The sequence below is a fragment of the Chiroxiphia lanceolata genome, chromosome 7 (assembly GCF_009829145.1).
Source record: "Chiroxiphia lanceolata isolate bChiLan1 chromosome 7, bChiLan1.pri, whole genome shotgun sequence".
NCBI lineage: Eukaryota > Metazoa > Chordata > Aves > Passeriformes > Pipridae > Chiroxiphia > Chiroxiphia lanceolata.
The window spans coordinates 12,286,877-12,312,760 of NC_045643.1; the positions used below are offsets into that span (position 1 = coordinate 12,286,877).

Consider the following 25,884-nt stretch of genomic DNA (forward strand, 5'->3'; position numbering starts at 1 on the left):
TTCTTCAGTCCATCAAAACCAGATTCTTATAAAATCAGACTTTAACCTAAGAACGATCTGCAATCTCATAATGCCAACTTGTTTGCCTGTGCTAGCAAACAGGATCAATGCAGTGTTCTAAGGCAGACAGCTACGTAACATTTACATAATAGTAGTATTGCCCTGAGCCAGCAGCACCAGAAACAGTACTTTAAAACTCAGTGGAACCTGGAAATTCTCTGTCTAGTTGAACCTAATTTCTTTGGCACTATTACCGGTTTGGGGATTTTTAAAAAAATTGATTACATTATGCAAAGCACCAAAGTTTTTCCTCTAAAAAATAAAATAATCTTCAGAATTATGTGAGTCCCCAGATTTCTGAGTATTGGCTTTTCAGCACACTCCTTACACATGGAGGAAACAAAGGCGTGCTGACTCCTACGGATGGTTGCATAAAATCCAGCAACGAGTGTCTGATATAAATCAAGCCCCAGCGTTGCTCGGAGCCTCTTTTCCTGCGGGCAGGAAAATCTCTGCCTTTGCTTTCAGGACAGATAACCCTCCGTGTGCAGTAAGTGGGAATTTCTAAGGGCAAGGAGCGGCGCTTCCCGCCCGCCTCCCGCTAGCTCGCAGCTGCTGTCCCTCAGCGGGGCCCGGGCACAAGTAGGTCACTCAGGGACCGCAGAGCACAGACGGGCCGCGCCGAGCCAGGGACCGGGAGGGGGCACAAAGGGCCGGTCCAGCTTCCCCCGGGCTCTGCCCCCATCCCGGGGACACCGCAATAGCGTGGGGAAACAAGCAGCGTTTAAAGTGCGTGTTTTATATGCGTATAACGTGGTACTTCTCTGTTGGAGATGGAAAGCTTTTAAACGCACGTGGTCGCGCTTAGTCACAACACATTTTTTATGAAGTGGATCTGCGTGAGGATCTGCAGACCAAGCCGCGGGAGCGGAGCGGGCACTGGGAGGCGCTCCCCGCTGTGTGTGTGTGGGGGGGGGGGGGCGGGAGTGGCTGAACCCCGACGAAGTGGCTGAACCCCGACACCACAGGCGGTGTGGCTGCGGCGCCCCAGCACAGCTCGGGGGCACCGCGGGGCTACCGGCTCACACCTGCTTCGGGACCCACTCGGGAAACGGGCACCCGAGTCCCAGGGCACTGTTTGCTGGCACAGCGGCATCGAGGCGCCCCGGGGAGGCGCCGGCTGGCGCGCGGCTGTGGCCCCAGGAGCGGGCGGCGGGGACAGAGGGCACGGCCGCCGGGCGGCTGCAGTTCGCCTGTCTGTCCGTCAGGGGGCTCCAACCTGCGCCGGGGGGGGCTGCGGGTGGGCGGGGCGCGGCGGCGGCGCATGCGCGGTCTCGCCGCCCGCCACGTGTCCCGCCAGCGGAAAGCGGCCCCGCCGCTTCCCCTCCCCGCGCGCGCGCTCACTTCCCGTTCCGCCGCCGCTTCCGCTTCCCTTCCGCGGCGCGCGCGTGCTTGACCCGGGGCTCCCGCGCGGCCGCCGCGATGCTCGTGCTGTTCGAGACGGCGGCGGGATACGCCATCTTCAAGGTGAGCGCCGGGAGCGGGAACGCGGCGTCTCCCCACCGGCCCGCCTGGCGCGTCCCAGCGCCGGGAGCGCCCGCCGTCCTGCGGAGAAGCGGGAGGGAGGGAGAGAGGGCGGAGGGCAGCGCGCCGGGCCTGCGCCGGGAATTACGGGCAGACATGGGCCGGGGGAGGGAGGGAGGGAAGGATGGGGAGCTCCCGGGACGGGCGGGTCTGCGGGCGGGGGGCGCGGGATGGCGGGAGGAAGGGGGGGCTCCTCGGTGGCTCTGCCGAGCGCCCCCGCGGCGCCCGTGTGCCCCCGCCGGGGTGGGTGTGGGAGGGATGTGTGCCCCCCTGGCCGTGCCCCTTTCGGCGTCTCTGGTGGCGCCCCGGGGTGGGCGCGTTGACCACTCTCTCCCTGGCTGTGCCCTCGTGGCTCATGTTCCAGCAGAACCTCGTGGATGCGGGAGGGGGCGCGTGGGAGACGGGCAGCGTGCCCTGGCGGGTCTGCGGCTCCGCAGTTGGATCATCGCATTTGTACTTTTTCACTGCCAGCTCAGTCCTTTTCCGGGTTTAGCTTGTGTGAACACAAGTGCGGGTGCAAAGAGACAAAAGCTCTGGTTTCTTTTGCCCTAGCCTGCGGCAGAGCTACACCCTTAGTGGTGCACTATAGAGTACTGTGTTTACTTCATCTGCCCTGAAACCTTTCCTCCTCGTTGGAGAGCAGCTGTGCAACTCAGGCAAGGAGCCTCAGGAGGAAGCCAGAAATACTTCTAAATGCAGATAGCTTCTGGTCTGTGCCCCCCTCCCAGCACTTACACTTGGGGAACTGACACACATGCAGCAGTCTCCCTGAAGGTTTTGTTCAACTGGATGTTCACACTGAGTAGTATCCTGCACCTTCAGAGTTACTAAAAATAAAAAAATTAGCCCTTGAGTAGGCTCAGACTTCTTGTGCAGTGAGCCAAGGCCTTTTAACCTTTCATAGGAGCCAGGAGGGCCTGAAAATAACCAGTATTTCAATTTTTGACGGCAGAGTAGGCATAAAGGAAAGGTAGGAGGAGGAACTTAAGGAGAAGTGCCCAGAGGTCTGTGCTGCAGTGTTCTGCTGCAGGTGAGAGCAGCTGGGGGTGTCTGCCTGGGATGGATGCACAGAGCAGCGGGGGGAGAGGTGAAAGCTGCCTGCTGGGAACGAGTAGAAGTAGTATTTTATTACAGTATATGTTTTGAGGCAGGCTTTGATTTTCCATGCTGATCCTGCTCGTTGGCAGCTGCCAAGGCTGGATACAGCCAAGCCACAGCCCCAGCGCACATCTGTAGGGCAAGGCTCTCAGTCACATCGCCTTCCTTCCTTAGACAGGGCAGCTGTTCAGCTGCAGGCTTGTGTCATTCTCACACTTGTGCGTTTATTCTGTATTAAAATGCTCTCTGCAGAGTTTAGCTTCCCAGAGTTTCCAAAGTTTGTCACTGCTGGGGGCTTGGGGTGGTTTTTTGTCTGTTTTTTAGGTACTTGAGGGTTAGAGAGAATTTGTGTTTCTGAACTTTGGGGACAGGTCACGGTCACCCACTTCCCTTTTCAGCAAGAACCACAAATGTTTGTTGCCAGCATAACTGCTCTGCCTTTATGCCTTGGTGATGAAGAATCACTGTCTTCTGCAAGCTGTGTGTAGCTCTCGGGTACTCCCTTGTAGGTGTTTCTCCCATCAGAGGAGCACATAGTAAGGGCACATGGGATATAGCCATGTTCTAGATCTTGGAGGACTTTCTCCAAGGAGTCTTACTATCTTGAATGGCACAAAAGATCCATATTCTATTTTCTGCTGACAGTCTTGATTTAACAGCTTTATTCTTTATTTTTCTCTGTGCACCCATGTCTCTTTATAGAGGCTGCAAATTCTGTAGGCCTTTGGGTGAAAAGATGAACTGGAGGAAGAATCAGCAAGCTGAGTTAAGGAAGAGTTGCTCCAAGGTTTTTCTGTGCCCCAGAGTTATGGGGGGAAATAATTACTATGTTTATTTGCTTAGCTACTAATTGAATTTAAAAAAAGACAAGCTCCTTCAACCAGGGTTTAAAAATCTGCAAGGGAGCAAAATTCATAATACCAGGAATGATTTCTGCACTGAGTTAAATTGCAATTGTGTTGCACTTGCATTGTGGGGACAAAACTACAAGATTTCATAGTAGGTGTAAAGATCTTGACTGATCCCCTGAGCAGTTCTCTAGGACTTTGCAGTGCACTCCACGTTTTGTGAAATGTATATAGGCTCTAGGGCTGTAATTGTAAATCTTGTGCTGTTTAAAAGCTGAGGGGGATCTCCTGTGTTCAGAGATGGGATTAAGCCATTGCTGCCTGCCCAGTTGATTACCAAGCTGTGGTGACAACTCTTCTTCATAGGGATGTTCTCTTTCTTTGGGCTAGCTCAGATTAATGAAAATAACTAGGGGGATGAGTCCTTCCTGTTAGGGGTCCCAGACATGTTTTATTTTTCCAAAGCGGTGGCAGGTTTGGTTTTCGGTCACTGGGTTGTGAAAGAGTCTGGTAGAGGAGGTGGAGCAAACCCAGTTTTGATAAACAAGAAGAGGATTTTGCAGGTTCAGGAAGACCCAGCCATTATTGAGGAACTTCTTTAATTCAAATGAAAGCAAACACACTGCTATTGTGTGTCTGTTGGTAGGGTAAAGCTGCTGAGAGAGATTGATGAAACTGTAGATCACTGAGAGGGAGTTTGGTGACTGGATCAGTGTTAAGTGCTGCAGAGGGATTGGATACACTGTAAATCTGTTTCAGATCTTCTCTGCTGAATGAAGGCTGAAGATTGTTCAAAGGTGATGTAAATATAGTTGTGTGTTGGTTTTTTTCCCTGCAGGTTCTGAATGAGAAAAAGCTCCAAGAAGTTGACAGTCTGTGGAAAGAATTTGAAACTCCTGAAAAAGCAAACAAAATGTAAGCAGCTTTATGTGGGGATGGCAGTGTGGCTTTTGGGGAAGAACATGACTACGTGTAGTTATGCACATCTGCTTCAGAAAGAAGTATAAATTTTGGTTTTTCAGTATTGTAAAAGCTGTGAAAAATCATAATGTGAAGTTAGATATGCTGAGAAACTTAAAATGGAGTATCAAAGTGAAAGAAATACCTTTTTTCCTTGCAGTGTAATTAAGAGGCAGAAGTCATTACTATGTGTCACTGAAGCAAAATACTGAACAATATTTTAAGGCAGTCTGGAAGCCTTGACAAGAACATCCAAGCTTGTAATGCTGAAACTGTGTGAAATGACATGTTTTGTGCTCACAAGAAATTATTTTTGAAAAACAAAAGTTTAATCCAGATGAAACTATGTAAATCACTGTGAATTGAGAGTTAGTGTTGTTGCCTGTGCCATCAGTGAGTGTTGGCACCACTGCGTAGCTGCACAGGGAGTAGTGTCCACTGATCAAGCTGGCCTTCCTAGCACATTGCCCCAAAGTGGGGGACAGTGGTGGATTCCTTCCAAGTCTGTCTGGTGTGTTTTTATTGGAAGATTTCTTTGATTATAACAGATGCATCTGAACAAGCTATGCCTTGTGATTTGTATTTATCTGGCTCTGCAGTAGTACTTAGAGGAGAGGCTGGAACATCCCACATTTGCCTGCTTGTAGTGCTGTTAATCATGTCTTGGAAACATCATCTTGGCCACTTGCTCTGCAGGATGTGGCTCTTAATGGATTTCTACTCTGATCAAAGTAATTCCTGTCTTGCCTTTCTGAAAAGGCATCAATGTAAGCCTGAAGCTTCTGTTGGGATCTGCAAATGCTTAACTCAAGCATTCAGCTTTATCTGTGACCTTGCTTCCTTTGCAGATACTTGACTTGCAAACAGCATTGGTTAATCGGAGCTGGATTAGTCAAATGCCTGTCCCTGACAAGGAATTTAGTGGATTGAGATAGCTTCCTAACTGTAACTCTATATATCAACACCACAGATTCTGTGTAGGGCAGAGGGAAGCTGCTCCTGAGGATCTGACACAGTGTGGTTAAACACTGTCCATATGGTTTTTGGCTCTGGTCAGCAGTTAGGGCATGAAAGAATGTTTTGTTGTTTGTTTTAAGCTCAGCTCAGAACTTGTATTCTAACATCTAATTACAAGGGAGGACTTGAGGATTTGTGGGTAATGAATCAGTTCAGTTTAAAATCTTTGAAGATGCATTTGGTTGGAAAGCATGTTAAATCTGAGCTGTGCAGGCTCTGCATTCCACAGAGGCAGAAGGTTTCCTTTTGAACATGAGTGGGAAGATGCTATCATCAGTCAATCAGGGTGCAGTGTTGAAATTTAAATGGATGATGTCTGTCTTTAAATATGAACTACAAACAAAAAAGGGGCTTAGGCTTTCTGGTGATGTTGGTCCAAGAAATACCAAATCAAAGTTCCTTTTTTCTTTATGTAAGGATTGTGCGACCCAGCTGAAAAGTCACACCAAACCCAAACTTAATTGGGAGGTTTAGTGCTTTCACTTCTTTTTGGTGATCTGGATATCAACCTCTACTCTCTTGCAACCTTAGGGAAAAGAGGGGAACCAGAAGAGTGAAGGCAGGAAAAAAAGGTAAAATTGTTCTAGCACCTGTTTTATGTACATTTGTTTACACACTTTTATTTTTCTTCTGTAGAGTAAAGCTGAAGCACTTTGAAAAATTTCAGGACACCACAGAAGCACTTGCTGGTAAGCGAGTTAACCCCATTCTTACGAAAAACCCAAATCCCTGTCATGCACTAGTTCACTCATTACTTACCTCTGCCCCCACTGTGTTTCTTTGCTTAGTTTTTAAATTACAGGTTTTTCAAAGTAAACTGCTTTTGATGGCTTATAAGGTCACCCATTTGGTCTCTAGTGCAGTTGAGATGTAAGAAAGTCTAGATTTTTCCTACTGTGTGTATTTCCCAAGCAGCTCATGAGTGGGCACCATGTAAGTTTTGCCTGATACCTGCAGCCTGTTGTCAATGATGGATTCTTGTTGAAGCTGAGCATAACTGATTTGAGTCAACATTTCGTCACTACCACTGAGACAACAGATGGGTATCGGAGAACGTTCATTATTGGTTCATGTTCATTATTGCAGTCGCCCATGTTTTATGGACACATATTATTATGCCTATGTTTTTCAGCCTAAAAAAAGTCTGTCTTGTACTTGAGTTCAGGAGTTTAAACAAAATGGAAAGCCTTATATTCAGTAATTTTTACAGATTTTTACACTTGATGCTGTGGACTAGTTTGAACAAAAATGATAGAAGTTCTGGGTAATAATTCAGACATAGTGTGACAATTACTGCTGAATATGCTGTATGGCAGCAATAGATGGATGTTCCAGGTTGCATTTACAACTAAAGAACGATTCTTTATATTCTGATATGGTAGGGCTAGCCTATAAAGGAAGCTAAGGAAACAAAAACTGAGATGCTGCCATTGTACATGAGGTGCAAGTAAAAGAACTGAAATTCAAGCTGCTGTATGTTCCTCTCCATGGCATATTTTTTGGATTATGTTGCTTTTGCATAGGTTTGGATTCAGATCATGAATAGTTAGGCTGATTTTAAAAAAGCGAAAAAAAAGGTGGAAAATTATCTCCATTTTAGAAAGGTTGAGAGGAAACTCAGCAAAGCAGTTAGATTTTACTCTTACATGTCATTAAGGTTCTAGAAACCAAAAATCACTGGCCTCTGCTCTATTTAGTGTGATGAAGATGTTGCATCAATCACAGAAGTTCAGTGGAGCACAGAGCTGACCCTCAGACAGATTGTATAAGTGCCTGCTTAAAATATATTGTGTGGGATTGTAAAGCTTTTACAAATCTATTAATATTTGAGATTGAAGAATGTCCTTTTAAAATTCTTCTGTCTGCATGCTATATTAAAAGGGTCTGTGCCTGACTGCCCAGTCAGTCAGTGTATTTGGCATCATTCCTTCTTGGGCTTTAGATGTTACATTATCATCACCAGAGGATGCAAATAAGCCATTACTCAATTTAGGATATGATGGTTGCTGCCTAAGGGACCTGGAAAGTGGTTGGTTAATTAAATGATACACAAAATGTTCCCATATAACCCTGCCTTTGGAAATGTTAAACATGCATCTAAAGCATATGGCATACTGTTTGTAGAGATCTTTAAAAAAAATTGGCAAAAATAGAACTGAAACCATATGGAGAAAGGAGAGGCAACTGAGAGAAAAGTTTTTGATTTAGGCCTCCAGAGGAACAAGTATGTAATTTTCTTCTATTTTGATTTTAGCTATTGCATGGCAAAGTAGCATTGCAGCTCAGACTAGAGCTACTGTGGGCAGTTAAAATAAATGTACAAAGCTAGGAGTACCATTTTGACAGGTTTTAGGAGGGGAAAGAAACTGTATCTTTGGTCTTTTTGTTTTATACAGCATCCACAGCTCTTGTAGAAGGCAAGCTCAGCAAGAACTTGAAGAAAATTCTCAAGAAGATTGTGGCAAAAGATGCCCATGAGCAGTTGGCTGTAGCAGATGCCAAACTTGGAGGTGTCATAAAGGTGATAGCTGATTTTGCCATTCTTCCTTTTGCCTCATGCTGCTGAAATATTATTGTCAGATTCCAGAGATTTTGCAGTTACTAGCAATGGATTGTGCTGCCAATGCTGTGCTTGCAGCACGGACGATATCTAATCCTAATGTTTATACTGCATGCATACAGGGAGATGTTGTCTTGAGCACACAGGTGAATGATATTGTAAAAGTGCACTGAGGTGTTCAGGTTTGCTTGATTTCTCTTTTAAACATTGGTTAGAAACCCAGCAGATTAAAAAATTAATTTTCCTAATGATCCAGTCCAGCATAAGAGTGGAGGGAGAAACTAAAAAAACCCCCACAGACAGACACACTTATTCCTCACTAACAGATGCTGCAATAGTGGGGTGATGACTTATTGGGAGTATGCATCGTTCTGCCTTCCTCAGTCTGCAAGCAGTTGTGCACCTCCTTCAGTCCTTGCCTGCCAGAGGAAGGGAGAGGTACAGAGGAGGTGGACTGCCTTCTCCAGTGTCTCTTAGGTGTCAAATACCAGTTTCCCATCTCTCATGTCCAATTGCTCCTTGGTCCACTGATTTTTATTCTGACAACTTCCTCGTGCTGTTTTAGGAGACTGGTGTAAGCTGCAAAATGATAAGGGTTTAAGTGGTAAAGTGAATAATACCAAGGACTTTGAACTAATTATTCGGTTTTGTTTTCTGAAAATTACCCAAAGCCCCCAACCCTCTACCTCTGAATTTTCTGTCTGTGGCAGAACTGTTTCTAGTAAACTGCAAAATCTTAAGTTGAATTTTCTACACAGCAGATACATATTATAAATCTCTTCATAATGGAATTGTTTCAATGTGTGGAACTGGTGGTGTCACTACGTTTAGCATCAAAAGCAATGAAACTGTTGTGTGATCATGGGATGGCTGTGGGAAAACCAGTCATAAATGATAAAAGGCTGCTGGTAGAGGAATGTCATGTGTTGCCTGACTTTGGATCATTGCTTTCCAACCTGCAGGACAAGCTGAATTTGAGTTGTATACACAGCCCAATGGTTACAGAGTTGATGAGAGGAATTCGCTCCCAGATTGAAGGGCTTATAACAGGCCTCCCTTCTCGAGAGATGGCAGCCATGTGTCTGGGGCTGGCACACAGGTGAGTTCCTACAACAGCTCCGTATCATCCCATGTCTGCCCCACTCCTGTGTCCTTGGCTATGCTGTGCTGCTTAAAGTGTCTCTGAGTACATGACGTGGTCTCATCAAGACACATTTGTATCGGAAATCTTGTTTTATAAAGGAAGGGCTTTCCAGTTTGCACCCACCCTTTAGGGAAAGGCTTCATCTCCACCTGAAGTTGAAAGCTTTCCTTTGCATTTAATGTACTTCAGGATTTTGTTTGAAATGTCTCTGTAGGAGTCAAGTGGGTAATTTAAAACTCCATTGCCACTAGGAGACAAGTTGAAGATCATGATTTGCTGATTTATGCCAGAATAAATACCCATATAATAGATAATTATGTAAAAATGTTAAAGGCAGAGTTGTCTTTCCACCTTGCTATCACTGCCTTTTAGGTTTAGTGGAGTAGTAGTTAAGGATCAACATGAGATCAAACATCCATTCGTGAGTAACTTTTTAATTCATATTCTGATAGGAGTTTGTCCTGTATGAGCCATTGGCAAGTTAGAGAAATGCTTTGCTGTAGCTGATTTCTTGAAAATAGATGTGTGTTTGTTTAGAAAATGGGCATTAATATGGAAAGAGGACTTTACAGATGCAAATCTTCATTGATATCAAGTGTCTTTGTAAACATACATTAAAGCCAGATGGTAATGGGCTTTGTCAGACAGTGAGAATCTGTTCTAGGAAGTGTCTTGTTGCTTCACATTAGCATTGCTGATATTGGCTGCTGGGTAGGTGCAGTTTTGTGGATTGCCTTCAGCTGCTGCAGAACTGGAAGTGCTGTTGACAAATACTTTTTGTGGGGAACCATGCAGAAAGAAACCAGCAGCCAGTTTCCTGCCACAGCACTCATGTTCAGTCTGCTGCATGTGGTACAAATAGCCTTAACTTTCCCTTTCACCCTGGTCACAGGGTATGTGTGTGTACACATGTCAGAGCTGTTGTGAAACTTGTGTCAGTGTGGCTTCTGGCCACAGCTGAGAGCAGTCAGTGGCATAAAACTGAGCTGTGTTGAATGAATGTATTCATGTAAAATAGGAACAGGTGGGGCATACTCTGCAACAGGGGCTCAGGATGCTGATGAAACTGTATTTCTGTCTCCTCAGCCTTTCCCGATACAAGTTGAAATTCAGCCCAGACAAAGTAGATACCATGATTATCCAGGCAATTTGTAAGTATATTTAGAGCTTAAATTATTAATGGATTAGGCTTAGGATAACTGACTTCTTTACATTGGTTACAGAAAAGTATTGCTGTCCATTTCCTCTGAGTATGTCTTGGTAAACTGGGCACTGATGTTCAGCAAGGCATAAGGTGTGTTTTCTTAATAGAGTTTTCCCCAAGCAGGAACATTTGCAGGATGATACAGTAAACTGCCACTTTCTCTTAGCATAGAAATTGGCTGAAATACAGACAGTCCTCTAAGGGCTTCCCTTCCCTACATGCTTCCCTTCTGAGTGGTGCTGGGAGAATGGGCCCCACGGGAAGGCATTTTGTGACCCATTATTTTGTTGGTACCTTGCATAGAGGGTATTGTAGAAGTAGACTCTTGTGTTAGGCATGTAAAACATGCTGCAGTGTGTAATGCTGCATTTCACAGACTGAAATTGTTAACACAGCTAGGAAAGCCCATTCCTTGTTTTTCCTTGAAGACATCCACATCATAATTGGCACGCTTGCTGTGAAGCAGTGGTGAGGAATCCTGTTTGGAATATTATTCCCAGACTGTTGTCAATGATGAAACATATAGTTAAACTGAAATTAATGATTTGATTCAGTTCCTTCGTCACTACCACTGAGACAACAGATGGGAATGTTGGTATTGCATTAGCAGGAAATATTTTAGCCCCAGGGCTCTCTAGCAATATATGCTGTGCATGCTATACTCTTAAATTCTAAATCTGATTTTTGGTCATATCTGGTAAATGGTGAGCCTGTTGGTTTTGTACTGAGTATATTTATATAAGAAAGGCAACTAAAGGGCTTAATACAGTCTTTTAAATCAAGTAATTGAATAAAAAAATCAGTTTGTAACCATTAAAACATTTTTTCCTTACAGTTAATCGGATGGCTACATTTTACAATCAACCTTGTGTTTAGCACATTGGCTGACTGGGGGGAAGAATAATTGGTTGCTGTTCCCCTTCCAGGCGAATGTGCTTTGCAGCTGTTAAAGGAATCCGTCCAAGACAATTGCACTGATGAAACTTTCAGGCCACACTTGTGGGAATGCTAACAGTTCTATAATATTGTGCCTGGCATTATGCATTTCTCTGAAAAGTGAAGACTTCTAGTGTACTGCAGTTTGTTTTATTCTAGTCTTTATAGGATAAAATACCTCAATTAATCTCCCTTTACTCTATTTAAATTTGTTGATTTGAGAGTTTTCCATTTTTAGATTACCTTTTTAGATAAAAGTAGTCCATTCTTCTTTCTCTTAGCGCTTCTTGATGACTTGGACAAGGAACTGAATAACTACATCATGCGCTGTAGGGAATGGTATGGTTGGCACTTCCCTGAACTGGGCAAAATCATCACAGATAACCTAACCTATTGTAAATGTGTGCGGAAAGTTGGTGAGTAGTAAGGAATCGTGAGCCTGGAGTTTGTTGCATGGCAGTATGCAGTACACCAATGGCACTGACTTGTAGACCAACTCACTCTCTCATCCAGTTAGTCATGACACTGTGCAGTCCTGTCTTCAGCAGCAGTGTAAACAGGGCCAATAGAAAAGCAGTGTATGTTTGCATCTGTGTGTTGCTGCAAGCTTTGGAAGCTTAAGAGAAAGTTAATACCACATCACCAGTCAGTCCTACAGGGACCACCTGCGTATCTTCTTAAAATCCCAGTTATTCAGCAGACGAGTTTGGAAATTAGCTACCAAAAGAACTGATGTAAAGAGAAATGTCACCTGTTTCTGGATGTTCTTGGAGACAGCAACTGCTGGAATTTTTTATTCACAAGAGCAAAAAGAATGACTGCTATAATATTTTGGACACTTGCCTCGCCTCTTGGATGAAGCTTTGTATTGATGATTTTTTTTTAATAATGAAGTTTGCAGTCCAGAGGGAGACTTGTAGTTTGAAGGAAGCTTTTTTTCCCAGTTGAGGGAAGAATTAAGTAGATGTGGTTACTGGTAAATGACTGCTTGCTTCCTAGAATTCTTTCTTTTTAATACTGTGACCAAAAATTTTGCAGCAACCAGCTATAGAAAAGGTGAAGTATGCAGTGTTACAGAATATGGGCGGTTTTTTTTTTAATAGTTTCAAATTTAGTATTTCCAACCATTCCTAGCTAGTATAAATGTAAAGTCAGAACACTGACATAATATGTTGGGAATTTGGAGTAGGGTGATGGCAGACTTGACTCACTGTTTTTATTTTGGCCTTTTATCTTTATGTGTTTCTGTGCTTTTTTTTTTACTAGTTCATCTTGCCCCCAGCACAAACAAGCTTTCATCTGTCCCCTACAGGAGACAGAAGCAATTTTGCTTCCTCTGATGTTTCTGACATCCTACCAGAGGAGATTGAGGAGGATGTGAAGGCTGCTGCTGAGATTTCCATGGGGACAGAAGTATCAGAAGAAGACATAAACAACATAATCCATCTCTGTGATCAGGTATGTACACAAGGTGGATAGCAGTAGGAAGTCCACTGTAGCCATTGCAGAGCCTCTTCTACCAAGGAGAGGTTTTCCGAAGGCGGCGCTGACACACTGGGGATGGCAGTGATGATTCCTATATTGTTGCTTTCCCGATGTTCAGACATGAGGGTGCACAGTCACTACCTCATCTGAGCCATCTCAAACTGCTGATAACTGCACAAAGCCTTCTGAAAGTGGCAGTGTTACTTTAGGGAGGAATTTTGCTATCATTGTGCTTTCGAGTCTTTAAAATAATGGCATTGTATAGTCTCTTTCTAATCTGTCACTTTGGAAGCTAGGTGATAAACCATGGGTTAAAAGTGGAGCACTGAGGCCCCAGAAGAATTAGGAACCCTATTCTGCTCTCATCTGGATTGTCTGTGAATGCCCTCTGACTTTAGCTGTGCCAGTTGGATCCCTTTGTGACTTTGCCAGGGAGTGGCAGGATTAGGAGTTCCTGTTCTTGGTCTAGACCAGGCTGCTTTTTTGTGTGTGTTCTAATTGTGTGTATTTGTATGGAACAAGTAAAGAGCATTTATCCCATTTCAAGAGAATAGTGGCAAAGATTTATGTGAAAACTGAATGTTCCAGGGTTTTGTCCTACAGAAAATGCCCTTACTAAGTATTTTTGTTCTGCTTTGCTGTCTTTGGCATGCTGTCAGCTCCTTTATCAGGAGCTTTGCTGAGAAAGTGAGTCACATAGGGGAATAAGCAACACAGATCCAATATACTTGGAGGATGGAGCTCTACTCTGGGAATATGCCCTATATAAAGCTTCCTGTAACTCTGGCTCTTGGCTGTTTGCATTTTGTAATTTGTTAGTCTCCTTCATTGGAATTCTCAGCACTTCCTCATTTCAGTATATTTATCTTTTGATATTTTTTGGTCATCTGATACTGACTCCTGTAACCACACTCTGTCTGTGGCAGGTGATTGAAATCTCTGAGTATCGGACACAGCTGTACGACTACCTGAAGAACAGAATGATGGCCATTGCTCCTAATCTCACTGTCATGGTGGGAGAACTGGTCGGAGCAAGGCTCATTGCTCATGCAGGTGGGTTCAGTGATCAATGTAAATAACTCTTAGGTGACCTCATCAGAGGCTTTCTCCTCAGGGCTGGTCAGCTAAAAGCATTATGTAAGGCCCTGATGAACATCTCATGGTAAAGAGGGCAAAGGCAGCACTTCAGCAATCTGAGAATACCAGCATGAGCTTGGTAGTTGTCTGTGATGACAAAGTTCTCAGTTGGCCTGAATTCTTTTCAGAATATGAGGGCAACTTTAGTCACTACCTCTTCTGAGACACTTACTGAGCCTCCTGCTGATAGTTTAGTCACTTCTGAGGTAACATGCTGACAAACCATTACACTTTTGTAGTCATACTGGATCAAGGTAGCAGACTTATTTCAGTTACCTCTGCTGCAGTTCTGTAATGACATGTTCTTGCTGCCAGACTGTCAGGAGTAGGTATTACTCCAGTGGAATATGTTTTTTTGAGTCAGCCTTCTTTCCTCATGCTGAAATCAAACCAAGAGAGTTAGTTGAAGCATGAAAGACTGAAACAGTTTACCTGTCCTTCAGGAAACGAATGTGAAGCAGGTCTTGGAAATAGATGGTTCTGAGCTTCTTACGCTGTTCAAAAGCAGGAACCCAGCCTAACTGCTCCTCTGACAAATTGCTATTGCTGTGTCACCTCCTAGGTTCCCTCTTGAATCTGGCAAAACATCCAGCTTCAACAGTTCAGATACTGGGTGCTGAGAAGGCACTCTTCAGAGCACTGAAGACTAAAAGGGACACACCTAAATTTGGCCTTATCTATCATGCTTCCCTGGTGGGACAAACCAATGCCAAAAATAAAGGCAAGGTAAGTTGCAGAATTGCTTACCAGCTTGGCTTTTCCCAGAGCATGAGTATCTTGAGCTTTACAGTGAAGCTCTTTCCGTGGCTTGTTTTACTGTATTGCTTTGTGTTAACATGTAAAATACCACTGTCTACAAATCTTTGAATGTTACTCCTTCCTGTTCAAAAAAGTGAATGGGATTGTCCATTTGAGCAATAACAGATGCATTCCTGCTGAGTTATGATGTAACAATGGCTTTCTCAAGGGGTATGTTGCTACTTTCTTCTACATGATAGGCTTTAGTCTTGCTTGGAAATGGGTCTCTTGTGCTAAAGCAAGTAATTTTCTGCTTCACCTTGAGGAGCTTAGGCTTTTATTATGTGGGTGGATGAATATGTGTTTGAATTGTGGAGAAAGCTGTCCATTTGGAAATTACACCTCAAACTAACCTGATCTAAAGGTTGGGATAGAGTAGGATACATGTAACTAACTTGCTGTCTCAGACATTTCCCTCTATTTATCAAGGAAATAGGGTGTTACATTAACAGTATTTCATTGGTGAAAGAATGATGCACTAATTATTTTTTGGATTAAACACTGCTAGTAAATGGTTACTTTGTTCTTTTGTATGTGGGTATGGTTTTCAGATCAGAGTGAATCATTGCCTTATGCTAAGTCTTAGCATTTAATATTATTTCTGACTTTTCCAGATTTCTCGAATGCTGGCAGCTAAGACTGCCTTGACTATTCGTTATGATGCCCTTGGAGAGAACACCAGTGCTGAAATGGGAGCTGAGAACAGACTAAAAGTAGAGACGAGACTGAGGCTTTTGGAAGAGAGAGGGGTAAGTCTAGCAGAGGCTGCATGAAGCTGACATTCTTGTTGAGGGTATGAATTTCTGATGCACTACTTTTGACTCTTTTCCTGCCACTCAGTAGTGTGTCACTCTTACTCTGTAGTTTCTCCCAGCTTTGGCTGGAGCAGTTGGGTGTGTAAGCTGGCTGCTGGCATTTTTATGTCAGCTTTTCTTGTTTACATGACTGTTTTCCTTTACATTATCCTGAAAAATCTTGATACTGAATGAGTAAGATCATACTTTTACATTCACTGCATCTCTATGAATTGCAAAGATATGCTTATTACTTCATAGCTGCTTTCTCTTTACCTTAGAAAGGAATATTTGGGTTTTGTCCATGCCTTATGTTTTCTACCGTGGTTCCTCAGAATCTGAACACTGGTGATGCTTAGTCTTAAAAAGCTTTCTCTGTAGGTAAAGCAAGATGTTATTCTGCAAACTGCTGCATTGCCCTCCCACCACCTAATGCATATCCTACCTCTCCATACCTGCTGTTCCATGTTGCCATTGGCACAGCATGCTGGGAGAACATAAGGTCACTTTCCTCTTTTAGGTGACATGCCTGCTGTGTGTGATCTTGTGAATGATGACTAGGTACAGCCTTACAAACTAGAATATCTGATACTAGTGCTGTAGTACTGGCATCACTAGATCAGAAAAGAAAAATCCAGAAAAACCTGCCCATTCTCAAGTGTTTCATGGGAGGTGATACTTCTTATTGGATCAAAGGCAAGGAGACATGTTAACACCAAAATACAAACTGACCACTTGACAAGTACATATTTAATTCAAATCCAGTTTGGGACCTCTATTGTGGTTTTAAGGTTGGCCTTATGCCAGCCATAGGGTGATACACGCCCTGACATACTCTTGCCAAGGGAAAAAAAGTGTGCACAAATTAGACAAGATTTGGGGAATTTGGAGGCATGATGTGATGTGTTTGTGGTATGTTTGATCCAGTTCTAGATACCCTTTACTTGAATTGCACTTCTGAAGGGCAGCATTAGAAAGGCCTTTCTCACCTCAGTTACACTCCCTGTCACTACTCTACACCCGGGTGTAAGACTTCTGCAGATACACAAGAACCTGACCTATAATATATGTCTGTTTTTCTATTTTTAATTCCTTTCAAGAGCTGTAAAACTTGAGTTGTGAATTGTTTTCATTATGAGTAATTTGATTTTCATATCGAAATTTTTCTTGTAGATAAGAAGAATAAGTGGCACTGGAAAAGCCTTGGCCAAGACAGACAAGTATCAAAACAGGAGGTGAATAGTTTTTCCTTTCAGGCTTTCTACTTGGCTGAGTATAAAAAACAAAAACTCTCCATGTTTTTATTTCTGAAAAACTTTTTGTTTGTAGGCTGAGTTGACTTAAGACCTAGAAAACATTTTCTGTGCTTTTAAACACTGATGATAAGTTCTGTTGCTAGTAAGGATTTCTGTTTTCCCAGATTTTCTAATAGTAAATTACTGACATCATCAGATAACAAGTACTTTTAGGTGCTATCAGCATCAACCCAGAAAGCTGGGTGTTAATATGTAGCAGCTTTACTTAATACAAGTCTGAATGAAATAAATTTGAAAATTACAGTTTGAATTAATTTCTTTCACATGGAAGCTGTCCTAGAGACCTGCTTATCATATTATTCTTAGAAAATAAAAAAACCAGGCACCAGTCGTTTTGGGCAAAGCTTCACCTCCTTGTTTTAGTCTTGTACATAATAAGTAATACATGTCTTAAGCAATAGTTGAGGTCTGTATGTACTCTGGACACCGTTAGAACAGTTTCTGGTGCCCAAAGTGACACTGTAAATTGCAACTGGGACAGCTGAACATCTGAGGATTTGAACAGGGTATTATTAGTCTGAGCTGTGACATCTGGGTTTATCACTTAATTTGGTTGCAGGCTTCTTGCTTAGCGTGGCCTGCTTATTTTGCTGAGCTTTTGGTGTAGAGAGGGCTGAGTGCTCGTTCTGTGAGGAAAAAATAGCACTGTTGCACCCATCTGCAGTCCCCAAACATCTTTCTGGAGCCTAGCTGTAACTTTCATTTCCATATGCCAGGCATTTCCAAGTGTAGTGACGGCTGTGATTACTGGAGCAGCTTTTGCAAAGACAGTGTCAGTCAGGAAATGAAGCATCAGGGCCTGTCAGGAAGCAGTAGCTTAGGGAGGAGGGTGTTGAGGAGACAACATAGATGCTGGCTTTTGACCTCTTGAAATGAGGAGTCATGAATTCCTGCCAGGACATGTTTCTGCTGTTAGACATGCTTTGCAAACATGTCTAGGCTTGGGGGAGAATCTGAAGATAATTCCTGGCTGTTTGGCATAGTCTGGCTGCCTAAAAGGGAAACTAACTCAGTACCTATCAAATTGTCCTTATAGTACAAGAATGGCAGTATTGTATGGGGATGTTTGAAGGGCTAAACTAGTGTTTTAAGGAGATTGGTGAGAATTTTAGTCCTGTATGGAACTATGGATTTTGTATGAATTAGCTAAATCAAAGTAATGTATCAGAAGTTAAATCCGAGGTAGTTTTTAGAGATGAGGTTCAAGTGAAACACTTCAGTATGCTTTCCAAAAAAGATGCAAGAGAATGCATTACTTATCTTCGTCGTATTTGTGGGTTTGGTTTGGTTTTGGGTTGGTTTGTTTGTTTGTTTGTTTGTTTTTTAAGTAGCAGGAATATTTTGACAATCTCAAGGAAGCCAGTGAGCTCTCGCTTGGGTTTAACTGAAGCAGAGTCCACTGTTTGCAAAAGGCTACATAATCAATTTCTGTAAAGCAATATGCGGTGTTAACACCCATAAGGATAATTTCTGATGCTTAGAGGATGAAATGATGGTACTGTCTGCTGCCACATGCTTCCCAGTCCAGTCACTAGCCTCAGTTGCTTTTACAACATGTGCAAGGTAGCTACTTCAGATTCCTCTTTTAGAAAAGTTCAGGTGCTCAGGATGTGGCTGGGGGAAAATATTTTAGGCTTACTGATTTAAAACTCCTTTCAGTAGGAGTTCTGTTCTGAATTCTTGCTATTTAACGATTCAGTTGCCCCTTAGAAGTTCCAACTAAAGAGCACTGGATTTCAGGGTGGCTGGTTCTCTACAGCCTGTAGAGGAGTTCGGATCTGAACAAAGGAGTGTGCAATAATTGAGAAGAGGCAATTTCAGACATGGATTAGATATTTGAATGTCCCATAGAGTCAGTGATACAGGGGTGAACCGTAGTATTACCCTGCCTTGTGAGTTGTCCCCTCTCAATGTAATAGTGGAGAGGCAGTGTAGAAAAGGCAAAAGTAAAGCTACTTTTAATACTCTGGGTACATATACACCCCTGAGGGTACAATTATAGCATAATATACCAAATGGTTTGGAGCTGTGTGCTTATGACCGTAAGGCTGTGCTGAAAAGGCTTTCAGCAACAGAGATATCAATCTAATGGGTAATTAAAGTGCTCTATAGAGCCTTGAACAGATATAAACCAGAATTAAACTCTTACTTAACTGATACCTTCTGTTCAAATCAGACAGTTGTACTTTGTGGGGTATCTCTTCTGTAGTCATGATTAGTGATAAACCACCTCTGTATTGGAGAAAGGGTCTCACTACCTGTAGATGCTTTGTTAGCTGAGTAGGATTTATTTGCAAATGTTCTTGGGAGGTTGTGTTGGAAAGTTTACGTTCAAGTGCAGGATCTTACCTGGGGGCCTGCTCTTCTTACTGCTTAAACTGACTTGTTTTCTTCACTGCAGCGAAGTGAAGGTATTTGACCCGTCTGGTGACTCAACGCTTCCCGTTGTTTCCAAGAAGCGCAAAATTCAGGAGGTGGAAGAACAAGACACTGAGGTTCCAGTGAAGGCAAAGAAGTTCAAAGCAGAGATGAAAGGTTAGTTGCTGTATCTGTGCTGCTGACGTATTGCTGCTTCCATCATGCAGTGGGCTTAACATTTACAGCCAGCCACAATACCTGGTTATTCTCCTTGGGTATGACATTGTATTTAACAATAGTGATGATCCTTTATGGACTGACACCAGACTGCAGTTAATTTGCTTTAAACATCTGCTTTTGAACAGTTGTAAGCATATAAGAACATCTAAGAAAGACACTCTATTTGTATTCTTCTTGCAGAATTTCTTGTATGGCAGGTTCATATTTAGTGACCCTCAGTATCCTGAAGACAGAAAAGCTCTTCTCTGTAAAACCAGAAACTTGCCCAATTTTCTTTCAAGAATACTGTTTTATTCTAACTAGAAGTGTTTTCTGGTATGTTTCAACGTACAAACAGGTCAGAATTTTAGGTGAAATGACACTCAGAAATTTCCATCTGAATTTACATAATACATGAACAATTGTTATTTTCTGGGGAGCTAAAACTGAACTGTAGCCACAATTATTCTTTCCTTCTGCTGTGTTTCTGTGTGAAGAAAGATTTTGAACTGAATTCAGAATAATATAGTTTTGTATTAAGGTTCATTTTAAGAAACATTCTCTTCTCTCCAGTGTGCACTTCAGCACCTCTAGAAGGCTGGCCTGTACTTGCTGTGATAGTGGAGTACCCAGTGTGTAACTTGGGAGGGGGAAAAGGGGAAAAGATGACTTTAAATCACTTCTGTGAGATCAAGAGCCAGATCTGGGTATGAGCTACTCACAAGTTTTGTCACCTATCCGTGCCTGCAGCAGGTGAGGGCTGTCAGAGCCTTCCCTTTCTACCTTCTCTGCTGCTGTGTTCTAAGGACCAGAGTGTAGTTGTGCTGGTTCAGTACCTCTTCTTGCTCAGCTGATGCTGAGGTGTGATTGTCCCAGACGCTGGTTGGTCCATGGTGTCTGTTTACATGGATGGAGCAACTTGTAGGAACCTAAAGTTAACTGAGAATTAAGGTTACACTGGAGGGAGAATCCTTTGTGCTGTAAACCTGAGATCTGTTGCCCAGCTTGTTCTGTTATCGTGAGACAAGGACACATGAGTACTTTGGAGGCTTGAACTTTGCCCATTTTCTTTTGGAGAATGTGGATGTTCTCACAGTTACTGCTTTTGATTATCTTTTGAACTAACTTCCTTTGCTGTAGCCAGAATTGTTCCCTTGGGCTTCCTTTGCATTATCAAAGCAAGTGTTGACATCTCACAGGCATGAGCTCCTCGCAGGTGAAATATTACATTGATTTCCAGCCTGGTCTTTTGCAGTTTGAGGAGGATATTTCTGTTCATAATTATATTATTCATGCTTTTATACACAAACTTGTTTGTGTTCGCTTCATTTGCTGTACTGAGCATTGGTATTTCCTGGTGTAGGGGTTGGGTGGAGCTTAGCAGATATCCTTGAGCTGGAGATAGTGTCCAGAATACTTGTGGACTACTGAAATCTGTGTTGTTTGGTTGTTTTTTAAATTTCCCAAAACCTGAAGTACCGGATTCAGATGTGTTGCTTTGCTTCTGGAAAAAATGAGGCATTCTTCAAATGTGTGGTTCATAGCTCCTGCTTTTTCCCAGTTCTTCCTATCAGCTGGGTCATTTTATTTGGGTACCTGGGCATTAGTACTAACTATGCCACTTGGTTCAGACTATGGAATAAATGTTTTCAGAGAGCTTATTTATCTTGTATCACCTGTATGCAGAACTAATCCCTTCAGCCTGTCCTCTTGCACCCTTTAAAATAGCACTGCCCCTGTGTTTGCAAAGTCTTGTATTCCAGCACCCAGCAAAGTACATGGATTTCCCTGACACTTGCTAGACAGACCATGGCCTTGCTATTTCCCAGTATAATTTCTGTGGCTGCACAGTGTGCTAGAAGGGGGTTGCTGGTGGTGGTCCCAGAAGTTAGACTAGTTCAGCAAGTCCGATAATACACAGGAGAGCGCAGAGGAGGTCCCAGCATTAAGATTTATGTTGCATGCCCACTTGAGTACACATGAACCTTTAATGTCTGCTGTTCTTGGCTCCATTCTCTTTTGATGCAGTGCTCTGTTAAGCTTTTGCCTGGTCAGAGATTATGCATCCAGACAGTGCATTGTGAAAGAAGCCTCTGCCCCTTCCTTCTCCACGCTGTTTGTGCAGCTGCAGGATAAATGGGAGTGGTGGAAAAGTAGTTCTGGAAGGAAAGGCATTTTTCAGCCAGATACATTTTTATCCAGTTTGTATTACAAGAAGAACATAAAGGACAGGAAGAATCTGGGATGATGCCAGATTTGTCAAACTATTGCTTTTAATAGCTATTGTAAAGGGGGTCAATATTTTGCATTATGCTAACCCAAAATGTAAATGTTACTGCAAGATGAGATGTGTGGTGTTTTATCTCTCCCTCTTTGGGATGCATGGCTGGCAGTACTTTGGGTGGGAACTGGCAGGGGGGCTGGGGGTGTGAGCTATGACTTCAAACCACTTTCACCTTTTATACCTAGAAGGAAACCAAGCAGTTTCTTCTTTTTTTAGTGCCTGAAACAAGTTACAATTCACTGAAGGATTTGTCTGTTAAAACCTGTCTTAGTGCTGGGGGAAGGGAAATAGGGCAGGTATTTTTGTGACTACAGTCTGAAGTTGGATGTGGCTAGACAGAATGCATACCACCAACAGAGCTAGCCAGTGCCTGCAGTGAAGCCTTCCACTTGTATTTAGCATCAAGATGTAGTAGCAGTCAGTCATTTGGGAAGATTTCTCTTGGAAAGAGAAATATCTTAAATTAATGGAGTGAACCCTGCAAGATACAAAGCCTTAAATGACAGCAAGATCATGGCAGGATGTCTTTATTGATAGACATTGTGACTTAACTCTGTGAAGTGGTGCATCATGTAGAGGAGAGAGGGCACATCATGTCGGTGTATAAAAGCCTAGAAAAAAATGGTGAAAAATGGGTGAGTAGAACTGCTATTGCTGATCTCCAGCACTCACAGGGCCATCAATCAAACTGCTCTTCTGGGTGCTGCTTTCTGTGCCTCAGTGCCTGATAGCAAGAGCCGTTGGTTTCCTTGTCAACTGCTGTGTACCACAAAGAAACCCCACTGGCCTTGAGTGACTTAAAAGTACTGCACCTCGAGGGAAAAGGCCAGCACCCCTGGAGCCTTTGTCCTCATTCTGCCTAGGTACAAATATGTGAAGTCTTGTGATAAGCTTTCCTGGAAAGCAGCAACTGAAATCCTTAGGGAGGGGTCTGCTGCTGGCTGTGAGAGTGACAGTGTCTGTGAGCGCCCCGTGCATCATCTGCAGCTGTAAATTGTGACAGGTTCACTGCCTCATGTGTCAGACTTGATGCCACGTAGGGTAATAGCAAGAAGTTATTTTTTCAAGGTTACCACCCAACATTTTGCTTGAAAATGCATAGCTTGCCAATCCAGCTGAGTGAAAATGTGTTGCATAGCAAAATACCATGTTGTACTGTATGGCTTTAGTGTAATTTATGCTTTTTAGCTACTTTTTATTTCCCTGTGTTATACAGAGAGAGGTGAGGATATTTAGCTTTACACATTTTGAATGCCTTAGGCTCACACACTATTCACTGTGAATTATGTGTATGGCAGAATCCACTTAAAATTGTATTTACTGGAATTCTTTTATCCGGAATTCTTTACTGTTTTGCTTCTGGTATGTTTTTTAATGTCAGCAAACTGCACATGTTAGCTGGCTGTATTCTCATGTAGTCATGTCTAGAATTTTTTTACCCTGAGGCCAATTTTTCTTTGTCTGAAGCTAATGTTAGAGGCAAAGTTTGAAGTGTATTTTTGACTTCTTGAGGAACTAAACTTGTGACGAAGTACAGTCAAGATGTTACAGGGTTGTGTAGTTTGACAATTTTCCGTAATTGTACGGTTCTTTTTGTAAGTGGTGAGTTCTTCAAAATGAAACTGATTCTTTCCTTTGGGGGGCATATGGTGAGAAAATTATGTCTAGAGTCACACCCCCAGTAGCAACTGTCCATACCACAAACACCACTGATTTCAGCATCGTTTTTGTAGCTACTGAAGGACAGTGGTTGCTACGTCATGAACTTAGTCGTGGGTACTATGTATGGAGAAACTTGGTGTCCAGCACTGACTCAGCTGTGCAAATAAACTTGACTTGGGTATGCTCCAGTAACAGCCTGGCTGCTGCATAGGCTGTCAGCTTGGTAAGATTCCTGCTTGGTTTCTTTACCTAGAGATTGCTAAGACTATGGTATGTATTGTAGAAAATGAGTGGTAAATCATAGTTCCATTACCATTGTGATTAGATAGGGCAGCTGTTGATGAATAGTTCTAAAAAGTAACTGTAAGGTCATTAGTAAATCTTTTCCTGGGTTGACATTCCTCTCAGCTTATATAAATAACCCCTGTCTTCCAGGGCAGGAAAGTTTCTGCATTAAATGCTTTGTGTTAGCTCAGCATTAAGACATCTTTGTGTTTGCCAGTCTAAACAGTAAAGAAAACCCGTCTGCTTCTTAGCAAATTTCCAACATCAAGGTTGGGAAATCAGTTGTGAACAAGCTGCTGCTGACTGAACACATTTCTCATATGGAGTTTAGAGTCCTTTTGCTGCTCCTTTGCTGCTGCTGAAAATATTTGCCAAACTGTGGACAGTCTCTTTTCAGATGGAGTACTTGAAGATAATTTGGCAAACGAATGAAAACATGAAAGCTTGTTTTAAACTTTGGGAGCAGCACGTAGAAGCGGTTTTTGTACCAGATGTGCAGAGTGCTGTCTGAACACTGTCACTTGTGAATTAGGCAGTTGTACGTTTTGATTATAGCAGAGAGTAGTCATGCAGGTAGGGCAAAGCAGATGGTAAATAGATGTAGAGAGATTTAAAGAAGGGGCAGTGTGGTATTCAGTATTTTGCATTCTTACTGTCGTCATTGCATCTTCTCACATCTTGTAGCTTTTCCTTTTGCACTCTTAATAACTGACAACCTGCTTTTCATTTTTGTCCTTTCTGTGATACAGAAGGCACAGCTGTAGAAGATGATGAACCTGTCAAAAAGAAGAAAAAGAAAAAGAATAAGGAAAAGCAAGCTGAAGAAGAGGAGGTACTGAATGAGGAACTCCCCACCAGCCCCACAGTTGAGGTGAGGCTGAATTACATTCCTTTTTGGGAAGGTGTTTTCTCCAAAACATACAGAGTGTGGAGTGAGGGGGAGAAATTGCTGTATAGTATGCAAAGAGGGTCTTGCTCTAGTAACTCTGTTCTGTGATATCCATCACTGTAATGTCCAAGAAGATTTGCATTACAGAATACGGTCTAGGAAGTTTGTGACTGTAATGCTTCCGTGTGTCCCCTCCTTTTCCTCTAGTCTTCTCTCTTTTTGCATCTTTTCTAGTGAGAGGAGTGTCCCTTGTTGCCAATCCACAGTCATCAGTCTAGAGTTTAGGACTTGTAGGGAACAGAGGCTCTACCTGCTGATTTGATGAACCATCATTTGATGCCTTGCAGCAACAGTAGAGCAGATGGGACCAGGCCAAACTTTTTGCTCAGTTCTGAAATCCTGTTCTTAACGTGGGGTTTAATTTTCTCCCCTTTGTGTATCGCAGCTGCACTGCCTGACCACAGTGCTGAGCTGCCAGCACACAGCTTCCCTTGCCCACTGCCCCCACCGGGCTGTGAACAGCCAGTGCATTTAGTGATTGAGGAAGGGACTTCTCTTGGGTTGTGCTTTCCTGAGCTGGCAGCTGAGGGGATGCTTCGGGTGTGAGCTCTGTTGCCTTGGCTACCTGTGTTGCTTTGCTTTTCCATTATGCTGTTCATGACAACATTTGTTTGTTTGCAGAATGCAGAGAAAAAGAAGAAGAAAAAGAAGAAAGTGAAAGAGGAGGATGAAGACTGATCGGGAGCAGGGGAAAACATTGGCCCTTGGACAGCTGCTTTGGAGTAGCATTTCCCAACAAAATTTGTTTACCCTCTTGCTGAAAACTAACTTCGTTGTGTTGCAAGAGGGCAAGGAGATGGATTTGATAGCTGTCTTCTGCCCTGAAATAGGATACCCTGGTGCTCATTAGGAGGATTGCTGGTTTTTTGCAGTTTCTTTTGTTTAAAAGCTTACAGCAGGCTTTTCACAAGCCATCACCACTGATAAGGAATAAAACCGTTTTTATGGAGATCTTATGCCTCTGTCTTTAAACTTGTTTGCTGGTTTTCTAGCAATTATCAGGACTGAGATTTATTGTTTTAAATGAATGATCAGCAAAAACTCTAAATGTGTAAATGTGCTGTTGCAGTTTATTCTCTAAAGAATTCAAAGATTGTAATATTTTTAAATTCTCCATAAAATGGTTACAAATATCTATGCATATCAAAGATATGTGAAACAGCTGAGGTGTGTTATTGAGTCTGCACTGTTGTTCCCTTGATAAACCTTTTTTTAATAATCTTCCAGACATTTTGGTTGTGCTGCA

General features: G+C 42.9%; 1 protein-coding gene and 4 non-coding genes across 6 annotated transcripts; all 5 read left to right on the forward strand.

Moving 5' to 3' along the window:
* The first annotated feature begins 1,390 nt into the window (after positions 1-1,390).
* On the forward strand, positions 1,391-25,589 carry NOP58 (NOP58 ribonucleoprotein). 2 transcript variants are annotated; one of them, XM_032692543.1, is made up of 15 exons: positions 1,391-1,527; positions 4,369-4,445; positions 6,144-6,196; positions 7,904-8,028; positions 9,030-9,166; positions 10,298-10,362; positions 11,633-11,767; positions 12,664-12,809; positions 13,763-13,889; positions 14,536-14,699; positions 15,386-15,520; positions 16,739-16,800; positions 19,283-19,416; positions 24,439-24,560; positions 25,260-25,589. In XM_032692543.1, exons 1-15 carry the CDS (start codon positions 1,483-1,485, stop codon positions 25,314-25,316), a joined length of 1,584 nt encoding a protein of 527 aa, XP_032548434.1. In that variant the 5' UTR covers positions 1,391-1,482; the 3' UTR covers positions 25,317-25,589. The 2 variants fall into 2 exon arrangements, with proteins under 2 accessions (XP_032548434.1, XP_032548435.1); XM_032692544.1 differs by lacking the exon at positions 1,391-1,527 and adding an exon at positions 3,121-3,177.
* On the forward strand, positions 6,462-6,550 carry LOC116789845. The gene has a single exon (XR_004358184.1). It is a non-coding gene; the product is annotated as a small nucleolar RNA SNORD70 (small nucleolar RNA).
* On the forward strand, positions 10,913-11,002 carry LOC116789846. The gene has a single exon (XR_004358185.1). It is a non-coding gene; the product is annotated as a small nucleolar RNA SNORD70 (small nucleolar RNA).
* Positions 12,910-12,993, forward strand: LOC116789843. The gene has a single exon (XR_004358182.1). It is a non-coding gene; the product is annotated as a small nucleolar RNA SNORD11B (small nucleolar RNA).
* Positions 14,056-14,141, forward strand: LOC116789842. Its single transcript, XR_004358181.1, has one exon. It is a non-coding gene; the product is annotated as a small nucleolar RNA SNORD11 (small nucleolar RNA).
* Positions 25,590-25,884: the final 295 nt, after the last annotated feature.